Source organism: Halyomorpha halys, unplaced genomic scaffold (genome assembly GCF_000696795.3).
Source record: "Halyomorpha halys isolate HHAL.00 unplaced genomic scaffold, Hhal_1.1 Scaffold1437.1, whole genome shotgun sequence".
NCBI lineage: Eukaryota > Metazoa > Arthropoda > Insecta > Hemiptera > Pentatomidae > Halyomorpha > Halyomorpha halys.
This window is the reverse complement of record NW_027108996.1, coordinates 281,589-294,460: the sequence shown is the minus strand read 5'-3', so window position 1 is coordinate 294,460 and position 12,872 is coordinate 281,589. Positions and strand designations below refer to the sequence as shown.

Below are 12,872 nucleotides of genomic sequence, written 5' to 3'. Positions count from 1 at the left end.
TTGCACTTAATGTGTCTAAAACTTAGTCTGTCTAAAACACCCATTACCATTTGTCTTTCATAACTAAGATTTAAAAAAAATTTAAAAATGTTATTTGGAGCAGTGGTTCTCCTCTTCCATTCAAGAACATATATGAGGTTATTCCATCCTATCCAGCTGTTCCATACGAATTAAAAACTTAGCTAATTGTAGTAATAGTTAGGTTATTAATCTATCTACTTAATTAATTGATATTGTTTTTATTATTACATATAATATCGATATATTTTTCAAAAATTATCATTGTTCTCACAAATTTGTCACTTGCCATGTTTCCCCTTCTCTCTCTTGGGTTGAGAACCCTTGAATTAGAAGAGCTTAAAAATCTTATTGCTTTCTTTCCAGTCTCTTGCAAATGTAGTTTAATAAGCTTGATGTCATGACATTGCAATCTAACAGAGATTATTGATTGCTTAGATTTGTGGTAAAGAAAGAAGTAGCAACAAACTACAAAAAACATGTCTTAAAATTTTGAAAATAATTTCTTATTTAATAAAGAAAAAAAATTATTTTAGCCCATAAGGTGACAGGTAGGTTTGTCAGAGACAGTTAAAATTATTTGTGCACTATATCAAATCATACATTCAATATATTGCAATTATTACTATTTTATTATTATTTATTTATATGGAAATGAATTATACATTCTAAAAAAAAAAATAATAAATTAGTTTAGGACTCCAAAATATGTCGCATTTGCTATGTAAAAATAAATATCATTGTGGGTTCCTCAAATCCACCTGTCACACTGAGTGTTAAAACTTAAAAATTGAGCTTCTGTAATGATTTTAAATATTTTTAAGTAAGCATGAAATTTGAGTTTTATGCAATAGCTAAATTATTTTAAAATCTTTATTTTATCTTATTTTTTTAAATGATTGTAGTATCTATATATATATTTATTCTTCTATGGGATTATAATGTATTTTTGTATTTGGCTGAGCAAAGCTTCCCTCAGATATTTTCTAATGACCATTATTTGGTCCTGTTAATTGATAATCATGAAAGTTGTGTACTATGTTACATGGAAAAAATGTTTTAGTTGTTTAAATTAAGATATTGATTATATGTGTATAGTACATATATTTTGTTTTGTGCACCAGCATATAGACATGTTCTCTGATTAAAGGAATAGAATGTTATGAATGGAATAAATACTAATATCTAAAAACTTGAGTTTTTAAATTATTCTTGTTCTACAGTCTTTATATATGCGTTATTTCCTTTCAGAAAATGGTTCAGCTTTTACTAAGACTATACAAGTGATACAGTAAATATTGAAGATACAGGGTCCCTGAAGTTAATTTTATTCTAGAAAAACTTAAAATGTTGACTAATTTTTCATTTGGAGCTCCATATACTCAAAACTACCAATAACTCTAAAAATCTTCATAGCACATTATTTTACATTACATACATTATTAAAGTAGAGGAAATTCTCTAAAACAGAGCCCTAGACATCTGTACATCTAATGGTTCCCGAGATATAGATAACCATAAATAAAATTGTTTTCCTAACAACTAGAAATCAATATTTTTGCAAATATCATAAAAACAACTACTTCTACAAAGATAAATGTAATTTACTTCTTTATAGTTCATTAAACTAGCTTTAATTTTAGTGCAAACAGACATTTTTACGTCTAATGGTTCCTGAGATATAGTTTTTCATAAACCAAAAGTTTTATTTGAACAACTAAAAATCAAAATTAATTATGAGAGATAGTTGACCGTGGATAATAAATGAGGAGAAGATGGTTGGGGGTGCGGTCAATGAAACACAAATAAGTATGACTAACTTATTTTAATGTGCCGACGTTTCGGCTAGAGTTTCTTGCCTTCTTCGGGGCTAAAAACAAAACAAGATAACAACCACAGTAAGTATAGAAAAATAAAAAATATAAAAGAAAGTATAAACAAAATAATTTTACACATACAATGAATAGTTTTACAAAATAGAATTAATAAAATTAAGTGATGAGAGAAGCGGGAAATAAAATGTAGACATAGGTAATTGAAAAAGCGGGTACAATAACTTACTTAAGGAAATGAAATAAAATTAAAGTTATATAATGCAAAGAAGTATGAACATATTAGTTATTATTAATTTAAAATTTAAATATGAAAAGAAAATGAAAATTGAGAGGAAGAAAATATATGTAACAATAATATATGATTATTAATAATCATCTAATCTAATTTAATTAATAATCATCTATTATTGTTACATATATTTTCTTCCTCTCAATTTTCATTTTCTTTTCATATTTAAATTTTAAATTAATAATAACTAATATGTTCATACTTCTTTGCATTATGTAACTTTAATTTTATTTCATTCCCTTAAGTAAGTTATTGTACCTGCTTTTTCAATTACCCATGTCTACATTTTATTTCCCGCTTCTCTCATCACTTAATTTTATTAATTCTATTTTGTAAAACTATTCATTGTATGTGTAAAATTATTTTGTTTATACTTTCTTTTATATTTTTTATTTTTCTATACTTACTGTGGTTGTTATCTTGTTTTGTTTTTAGCCCCGAAGAAGGCTAGAAACTCTAGCCGAAACGTCGGCACATTAAAATAAGTTAGTCATACTTATTTGTGTTTCATTGACCGCACCCCCAACCATCTTCTCCTCAACTAAAATCAACATCTCATGAATTTATTTTGGCAAATATCATAAAAATAACTACACCAACAAAGATAACATTATAAACTAATTTATGGTACATTAAAATAGCTTTAATTTGATAATAGACATCTGTACTGTAATAGTTTTTTTAGAATAAAGTCAGTTACTACTGATTTTTCATAATGAAATGTTGCTTTTTAAAAAAGTTTATATTAGAAAGTATTGAACATAAATAGTTTTAGTCGTTATAAAAAATATCCGTTTAGTCTCAACAATTTTTTTATTATTTTAATACTCCAACGTTTCAGCCATTTTCAAGAATCTATCAATAAAAAAAAAAAACTGTTGAGAATAAACGGATGTTTTTTATAACTACAAACAGAAATTTGCATTATATATAAATAGTTCTATTTGAACTCATATTTTAGAAAATTTACTCTACTTTAAATGATTTTCTAATAGGTTGTTTTAGTGTTCTAGATAGTTTTAAAGATATGGAGCTCCAAACGAAAAATTAATTTTTTTTTAGCATTTTGGAACAGCCACCATTTTTTTGATACCATAGAATCATCAATTTTGATTATTAACTATAAATAATTTTGATTAAAGTAATCAAAAATTGGGGGTTACAATAACTGCCCTCCATCCCACGCTCTTAACAGAGAAATCCTATCAGCAAAGCAGTAAGATCCCGTGGGGTTCATCTGAATTGTCATCTTTCCTGGAATCGCCATGTAAATACTAAACTAATCTAGCCTACACGAGATTGGCAATGCTGTATCCTGCTTATCGGATAACCAGGTTCAACCATTTTTAAATTCAAAATTTATACAACAAATTTTTATTAAAGCCATTACTGATGTAGGGTTATTGTCTGAGTTACAGCATCCTGTACAAAACAAAAAAAATTATAGACATTTTAAAACAAGATTATATGAATCACAGTAAATGTCCTCTGTTTTATAAGAAATAGTCAATTACATCATGGCCTACAAGTGGAATAAACAGATGAATTCATCAAAAAACATTTTACCAAATTTCATTCTAAACTATCAAAAGTTAAAAGTGCAATGGTTTATAACGTAGAAACTCCAACTTATTTATGACATTCTGATATCAATTCCGTATTTATTTTATTATTACTATAAATATTTTATTTGCTAATTTTTCTTTTAATTCATTAATTTAATTGAAGTGGTGGAAATACAAAAAAATAAGATTTTCACAGGATATCAATGATGAAAACAGCACCAATTGAAGGATAACTAAGGGTACTGGCAGTAACTATCTTGAACGATGCGGTTTAGTTCCTAAAGCTGTAATTTTTTCATAATTTTAGAACAAAAATTAGCTACCAGCTACCTATTTTTTTTGTTTTTCTCAAAACTAGTTTTTTGGCAGATACAGCATTTTCCATTTCCATGCCAGAATTGATTTTGATTATTTCTTTTTACTTAATTTATATAGAATTATTCAATAATTATAACAATGTAAGACATCAGTAATGTCTTTTGCAGGGACCATTACGAGAAAATTGTTTATTTGTAAAATAAAAAATTCTTATAACACTCTTTTGATCTCCACCAATATCTGGAAATCAGAATAAAGAAATATAAATGATCCTTATTATCAGAAGGTAAAAGGGTTTTTCCATATAATCATAAATAAACAACATATGATTTCATTGTTTCTAGAAGAAATTATTTTATCTTGTGATAATCCAAGACCAAAAATGTTAATTTGGAAAAAGACTCAATTTAGGAACAGTTGACTAAAATCCCATCCTACCAACTTATAATTGTTTTGAATTATGTTATATTATGGAGGTTATATAATCATATTACATTCCCTAATGGATGTGAGATCTTAAGAACACAGAGAGCAATTACACAATGTTTTAGAAATTTAAGTATTTAATCAGCTTAGGTAGAAAAACTACAAATTAAACTTCTGTTAAACATTATGTTAGGATCTTGATGCTAGTTTTCTAATAAAAAAAAAAAATATATTATGCAAAAGTAAATGAAATAAAATTGTGCAAATTTTATAATAAACTAAAGTATAAATATTTTAAAATATTATAACAATAATTGAACAAAAACCAGTATATTAGGAGAATTTGAAGTCTAGAGTTTTTATATTTTTTAACGCAACATTCTAAATTATGCATTTTTAAAGCAATGTTTACCAGAAAGAACTTAAGATATGAGCCAAGGTCAAAATATCTCTAGACAACTTGTCTCAACAAAATAATTTATAAAAAAACACTAAAGTAAAAAAAAAATTGAATGTAAAAAAGGAATTTATGGTAAGTTGAAATATAAGTGGTAATGAATTTTTGCATGTAATACTAATTCAAATTCTTTAAGTACGTAAACTGGCAATGGTTATATCTAATTTATGGTTTGAAGTCACACTTGACCTAAATGCTAAGTCATAAATCTAGATACGAAAAATTTCCTGAGGCCAAAACTTTAACATAATAGTAGTTTCGCCCATGAAGGAGAATAACTGTAATAAAACGGCAAATTCTAGTCCACTGTCCATCTGTGTTGGCTCATTACAATAAGTTTTAATACGTAAGTCCTTTATGTCTATGTATATTTTGGAAATTAAAAGTGTAATGAATACCAGTTCAGCTTGTTTATAATGCATTTTGTGCATGCATATGTTTAAATACCTTTAAGCATTAAATTTTATTTGTTTATATAAAAAATAAAATTAGTTAGAATAATATTTATATTAAAGATTCAATCAAAACCTCACTAAGATAGAACAATATCAATCCACCAATAGACAAAATAGGCATTTTGTGATTGTGATAGTAGAGATTTTCTCAATCACAAACCATTTGCTCTGCCAAACATCATAAATTTAAAGAAAGTTTGGAATGAATAAGTATTTACCATAAATATAGTGAGTATGGTTATAATAAAAACTTGATGTTATAAGACAAATAAACATTTTAAAGAAATTTATTAAATTTCAATTTCATGGTTCCAAATTAAAATATTATTTTTGTAACAAGCCTGAATTTAAAAATTACATAAACATTTTAAAGGGGAGAGTTTCTAAATAGAAAAATAATGCAATTTTTGTCATAGAGATAGTTTAGGGACCAATGTTTCAAATAATACCAAACCATTTATGCTACCATATATAATTTAAATAAGCAATTATACTACCAGATATAATTTAAATTTTAATGGAAGATTTAACATAGTTATAATCATAAATCCTCTTTTTGGGTCGAATCGACAAAATAAAAACTCTCTGTTAAAACTTTTATAAAAAATTTATTAGAAATGAGTAAGGATATCTCTGGTAGTAACATAAAAAAGTTTTCTCAAGTTAAATGCAAAATCACAAATAATGGCTAGATTTCATTTTTGAAGTTGTACCTTTAATTAATTTGAAATTAGGAATCAACCCTGAGTCTAGAAAGTTCATAGTCAACTACAACGAGGCCCTCTTCAGTTCAAATATATAACAAGATATGCTAATTTGAAAGATAAAGAAAAATGGGAACAGAATTAATGGAATAAATACATATTTTCATTTTTTTTTTTCATATTTTGTATTAAAATACAGAAAATTAAATTTATCATAGAAAGCTAAGAGGTAAAAACAATATTATTCCTTAAGAGTTTTTATGTTTCGACAGCATGCAGCCGCCCAATATAGTCAACTTTTTCATAATCCTCATGGCAAGTGTTGCATATTACAATTATCCCTCCATTGATCCTAACCTCCGTGCTATAAATGTACCAACGCCAGAGCTATCTCAACAATATGACTTTATCATTGTAGGCGCTGGAAGTGCAGGTATTCTTAACTTTTATCTCTTTTTATTAAATAATGTAATTTTTAATTCTATTTCACAGAAAAAAATCAAATCAAAATTTTGTACATAGATGATAGAGTATGTGTGAATTATAAGGAGATGATCAGTGTTTCGGTTAAGAAAAACAAAAATAGTTCAAAATTATTTTTATATTTCTTGTCCGTAACCCTAACCATCTCGTTCCAAATCAATATTTATTCTAGTTTCTCTATTTTTATTTTAATCTGAATTAAGGTTATTATCTCGTTATGTTTTTTAGCCTTGGTGAAGGCCTGAAATTCAAGAAGAAACGTTATACACAACAACTTACAATTCCACAAAGAATATGCTAATTTGTGTATCTTGTGTCCCCCCAGCCATCTTCTCTTGATTCATTTCTTTCTGTTCTAATAAATCAAATCAATTTAACAAAAATTCCTTATGTACTTTATTTGTCCAATCATAGTTGAGTGAGTCAAATTATATTAAATAACCAAAATTAACCTAGTTTAATTACTGAATTCAATGTATTAAATATTTCAGATTAAATGATATAAAAGTATTTAATAATGAATCCTATCCCACAATTCCTAATGAAACTTTAAGCTTTGCAATCCCCACTAAATCATTTTGTTAGTTAATTGTTTGTATTCTGTCCAGTAAAAAATTGGACAAAATTGTTAGTCCCAAACAGAAAACATGTTATCCTTCAATTAAATAAAATCAAAAAATAACCTTCCATTCAGGACTAATGATTTTGTCGAATTAAAAAGTTGATAAAGCTTAATTAGTTTTATTTAATTTAGTCTACCTCATACTACATAATGGAACATATTAGGAATGAAAAGCATTTTTGCTAAATTTTAATTAAATTGACTTTATTCAATAAAACTTAAAGAAATGCACATGATATATTAAAAAAAATGTAAGCAATTGGAACCTTATATGATATAAAAATATAATTTTTACATTTCCGATGCTTATGAGGGGCACGTAATATCACTGAAACGTTCAAATATAATATATGAATTTAAATTATTCTATTTTTATTATGACATGTTGACAAGGAAGAATTTTATATAATACAATGAATTGTCAAGATGTGGAAAACTCAAAATTTATTCATTATTAACACTATTACATGAGTATCATTATTACTTAAAACAACTAAATAAAACTAATGTTCTATAAATCACTTATTTATAGGCTGTGTACTAGCAAACAGGCTGACAGAGATTTCCAATTGGACTGTACTATTATTGGAAGTAGGAGGTGAAGAGACCATCATAAGTGATACACCATTGATGGCAGTGACTTTGTGGAATTCGTCTTTAAATTGGAATTATACGACGACAAGACAGGCGAGGGCATGTTTGGGTAAACATTTACTAAGATATAGAATTAGAATGTACCTCAGAAATATTCACTAGAGCTATTGTCAGATATTTATGAGCAATATGAACATTTTTTTTCTATTTAATATATCTGAATGATATGTGTGTGTAAGAAAAGTGATTCATTCAATAATAATAATAATAAAAGGTAAGTACTTACTTAAACTATTTTGATTATTTTACTAATATTTGTTCAAAACACGTTATTATATTACAAAAAATATAATATAAAGAAAAACTTTAGAAAAGTATCATGTCATTTTATAATTGATGTCTACTTTTATTAATAAGTAAAGCCATTTATTTTTGTTGTAATGATTTACTAACAAATAATACTTAAACAGTTATCAAATTATTATTTTTTTTTTCATATTTTGACTGGAGAATCTATATTTGATTTACAGTTTTTAGTGATTGATGAACACAAGTCAACATACTTTTTTATGAGAATTTAATATAGAAAGAGAAGCTTCCACAATAAAAAAATAAAAACAAAAAACAGATTATCCCTGGCAAGGGTCACACTAAATAAAAGAAAGTACAATAATTTGACAATTTTCCTGTCAGATAGATATTTTAGTCTTGCCTTGCACACGCTGACCTTTTGAATTAGTCAAAGAACTTCTGAAAGGTTTTTTTTCATAAGCAAATCCAGTAGTAACAATTGATAAATTAGAAAAAAAAAGATTAACATCAACTAATTTCAGAACCATATAAAGAAAGTTCCTAAAATAACAGTGAGCCTTTTTTTAAAAAAATAGATTATGGAAAAGATAGGAAATAGTAAATTATGTAAGCAATATAGCTAGAAATCAGCTAAAATAGATAGAATACCTAACTAATTTCAATTATAAAAAACTGAAATAATGCATAGTATAACCTGATAAAGATAGATCGCACACTAAATAATTTAAATGTTTAATTTAAATACTGTATTTATGATCTTAGGTTGTTTATTTATGAAACAGAATGTTATAATATTTACCGGCATCTGAATTCATATTTGATGAGTTAATTCAAAGTTGTAAGGATACAAAGATGTCTCTATAAACTGGCAGTCCGCTTATTGATGTTAAGGTTAGGACTGGTGATTACAATTGCATTAAATGGAAGCCACAATTGCTATTTGTATATACATTCTTATGTACTTCAACTTGAGCAGAAAAGACATGTTAACTATTCTGTTATTTAACAATCCTTTGATGGATCTGCAATGAAATAAATTTTAAGTGACCAAGACCTCGATTCTGACTCGAGAATGCCAAGGTGACACCTTAAGGTGCTGGCCCACCACAGCCTTCAAGCCTTAATCAAAATGTTAACTTAAACCAAATAAGGATGGCAGTTAATTATATTAAATCAAATCAGGTAGCGTCTATGTGGGTTACTTTAAACCATATTCTGTACATTTTTTGTACACTTATAGAGTAAGAAAAGTCTGAAATTCATGCATCAGCTTCCTTAGAGTAGAAATAGAAGCTAAAACTGCTAATTTACAGAGTTGATACATATGTATTTAATTTTTCGAATAAAAAGTGAGCAAAATTTCTGCAAAGGGTTGGTAGAGAGACTTTGCAACACTTTATAAAATTCATTATAAACACCTGAGAATCATTATCTGGTAGAATTTGATGTTTCCATCAAAGAAAAGAACAACTAAAAACTTATAAAAGTAAAATTGAGTTCAATATAAACCTATTCGAAATGTATCTTATATATTATTATATACATATATATTCTAATTGATCTAAGATTATTTTAATCGATTTGAAAGTACTATTGCATTGAAAGGATGTTGAAAATTAAAAAGAATCAGTGAATAAGAATAAATATTAGGAGAATTAGGAGGACCACAAATAAAGACAGGTTTACTGGAGCAAACTATCTCCATATCTATTGCAAAGTTATCCATAGTAACATTTTTGGAAATTATGACTAAGAAGGAGATTAATAATTAAAACTGATACAGTGTAACATTCGCAATTGTTGAGGTAAACATAGAAAAAAATCAAAGAAATCAAATCTCAATTACAAAGGTTTAAACGTTCTCAGTAACAGAGCTATTTCAATGCAAAAGTATTGGGATTTCATTATACGTTCTCGTACATCCAGGGCCCATTTAACGTATTTTATTCTTAATCATATTTAATATTTGAACTACTTTATGATTATACACTTATACTTTTAGAAGAAACAATTTAGTAACAAAACTTTTAGGAAAGTTTTTTACAGAAAATAAGAGGAAGAGAAAAACATATGCAAGAAAAGAAATGATTATTTTCAACTGAACTTTGCAGCCATCAATCGGAAGGTATGGTTCTCTTTCTCTCCCAGCTCTTTCACGTCTTTCATTTCCAATGATATGCCATCCTCAGCCACTCAACACTTTTAACATTATAAGAACTATGTTTTATGCCTTAAGAAGAATAGTTAACCCTCTTAGACTAATAAATTCCATACCAATAAAATTATTTTCCTATTAAAACCAGAGTATGATCATTCATTACATGAGTTAGCGGACTAAATCGATTAATATAATTTAATATTATTTATAATGAAAAAATAATTTAATTTAAAAAAATATAAAATACTACAAAATATTCCCATCTGTTTTAAGGAACAGCATATTACTGCATACATATTTCTTTAAATATATTGGTGTGTTGTAATTGAAGTTTTCTATTTTTTGTAAATAGTTGTTTTTGAGACATTTTCAACTCAAAATGTTCAATTAACTGTTTCATCAATCAAAAGACAAGGAAAACTATAGGAAGCATGTGATGGGGAACATACAAGAATCAAAGAAGATGGTTTTCGCTTTTTTTATTTTCTTGTAATTTAAAGAGAAAAAAAACTTTTATAATCATGACTCATGATTACTCTTGATTGAAAATCTTATTCTGTTCCAGTAACTGATGGGATTTGTCCTTGGCCTAGAGGAAGAGTTATAGGAGGAAGCAGTACACTCAATTTTATGGCATACGTGAGAGGTAATAGAAGAGATTATGATGGCTGGGCAGCTCTAGGAAACCCTGGCTGGTCTTATGAGGAAGTTCTACCATACTTCCTCCTGTCAGAGGATAACAGGAATCCACTATATGCAATGGACACAATATACCATTCAACTGGAGGTTATCAGACCGTCTCAGATCTGAGTTATCAAACATCTCTTGTCAGTGGATATCTAGCAGCTGGAGAAGAGATAGGCTTTCAAATCCGAGACATAAATGCAGAATATCAAACTGGTTTTATGCCAGTACAAGGAACATTAAGAAATGGTTCCAGATGTTCGACAGGAAAAGCATTTCTAAGACCAGTGAGGAATCGAACTAACCTTTATGTTGCCGAAGGATCATTTGTGACTAAAATAAATTTTATGAACAACAAAGCTGTAGGTGTCACATTTGTAAGAAACAACCAACAAATAAATGTAACAGCTAAAAAAGAAGTTATAATATCAGCGGGGTCGATCAATTCAGCTCAGCTGTTAATGCTTTCAGGTGTCGGTCCTGCTAATGAACTAAATAGATTTGGAATCCCTGTGATTAAGAACCTCAGCGTTGGCTACAATCTTCAAGATCATGTTGGCGCTCCACTTTTTTATAAAACCAATCCTTCGGTAGCAATTACTGCCTCATCTTATGAGAATATAGAAGCTATACTAGAATACTCTCAACCAAACGCTACCGGCCCACTAACATCACCAGTTGGTATTGAAACAATAGCTTTTCTCAATTCGACTCTTGCAAATTCATCTATTGATTATCCAGATATTGAAATTCATTTTACTTCTTATGTTAGTTATTTAGAAAATAATGACAGTATCTGGTTTGGTGTTGGGTTGGTAATCCATCCACAAAGCAGTGGAAGGATCACATTACAATCTACTGACCCTTATCAACACCCTTTAATAGACCCCAATTACTTCAGTGAACCCCAGGACTTACAAACATTAATGGAATCTCTAAAATATGTTTCCTTAATAGCCAATTCGACAGCAATGCAAAAATATAATAGTGTTTTTCAAGATCAGTTTTTCACCCTCTGTAATAATTATACTACTTACAGTGATGAATTTTACAACTGTGTAATAAAAACTTATACGACAACCATCTTTCACCCTGTCGGGACATGTAAGATGGGGCCGAGCACAGATACAGAAGCTGTTGTCAATCCGAATCTTCAAGTCCACGGTATCGAGAATTTACGAGTCATTGATGCTTCTATCATGCCGTTTGTAACAGGAGGAAATACAAACGCTCCAGTAATAATGATTGCTGAACATGGAGCAGATATTATCAAAGCTTATTATAACCAGCCAACACAAATCCCTCAGACAACAAAGTAATTCTAAATCACTGAAAGAGAGATACCTACTCTAGTACTGGAGGGTACCCTTGATAACTCAGTAAAGAATATTTTATTAGATTAGTGCATACAATTTCTGTGTAATTGTTCAATGTTATATGCTGGAATAAAGGATATAATTAAAAAGAGAAGCAATGGAATTATTTTTAAAAATCAAATAACACAATAAAGGCAGTCCAGAAAATAGTTGGTAAATAATTCTTTATATGGGATATTTGGTCATAAACATGGTAACTGACAAAATTAAAAGATGTGGGAAATCGATTGTTAAGTTTTGAGGATAATACCCTGCTACCGTGACAATAGATACTACCAAGTGGGTGTAAAACAAGGTAACTGCAGTTGCACCATGTTCACCTTAACACAAATTTGTATTCTGTGGAATAAATCGAAACATTTGTAAGTTGATTCCAAATTATACATTGTGTATGTGTTTTAACAAGTCTAGTTACTTGACTCATAGTTGAAGAAATAAAAGTTAGAAATCGCCAAGGAGTAACTTGGACCCGATTTGTTTGCACTCATACACGAAATGTTTAGGTCTTCAGCATTGCTATAATGTTTAGGTCTTCAGCATTGCTATAATGTTTAGGTCTTCAGCATTGCTATAAT

At 28.1% G+C, this 12,872-nt stretch overlaps 1 protein-coding gene across 2 annotated transcripts in view; it reads left to right on the top strand.

The window, feature by feature from the left end:
- The first annotated feature begins 4,998 nt into the window (after window positions 1–4,998).
- Window positions 4,999–12,872, top strand: part of LOC106689722 (glucose dehydrogenase [FAD, quinone]) — a 15,248-nt gene continuing 7,374 nt past the window's right edge. Inside the window, exons 1-4 of one of the 2 annotated variants that reach the window (XM_014434862.3) lie at window positions 5,032–5,254; window positions 6,340–6,500; window positions 7,705–7,875; window positions 10,802–12,634. In XM_014434862.3, the coding sequence (XP_014290348.1) occupies window positions 6,341–6,500; window positions 7,705–7,875; window positions 10,802–12,240 (1,770 nt within the window). In that variant the 5' untranslated portion in view covers window positions 5,032–5,254; window position 6,340 and the 3' untranslated portion in view covers window positions 12,241–12,634. Of the gene's footprint in view, window positions 5,255–6,339; window positions 6,501–7,704; window positions 7,876–10,801; window positions 12,635–12,872 lie in introns of those variants that run through there. The other variant, XM_014434863.3, reaches the window with a different exon arrangement.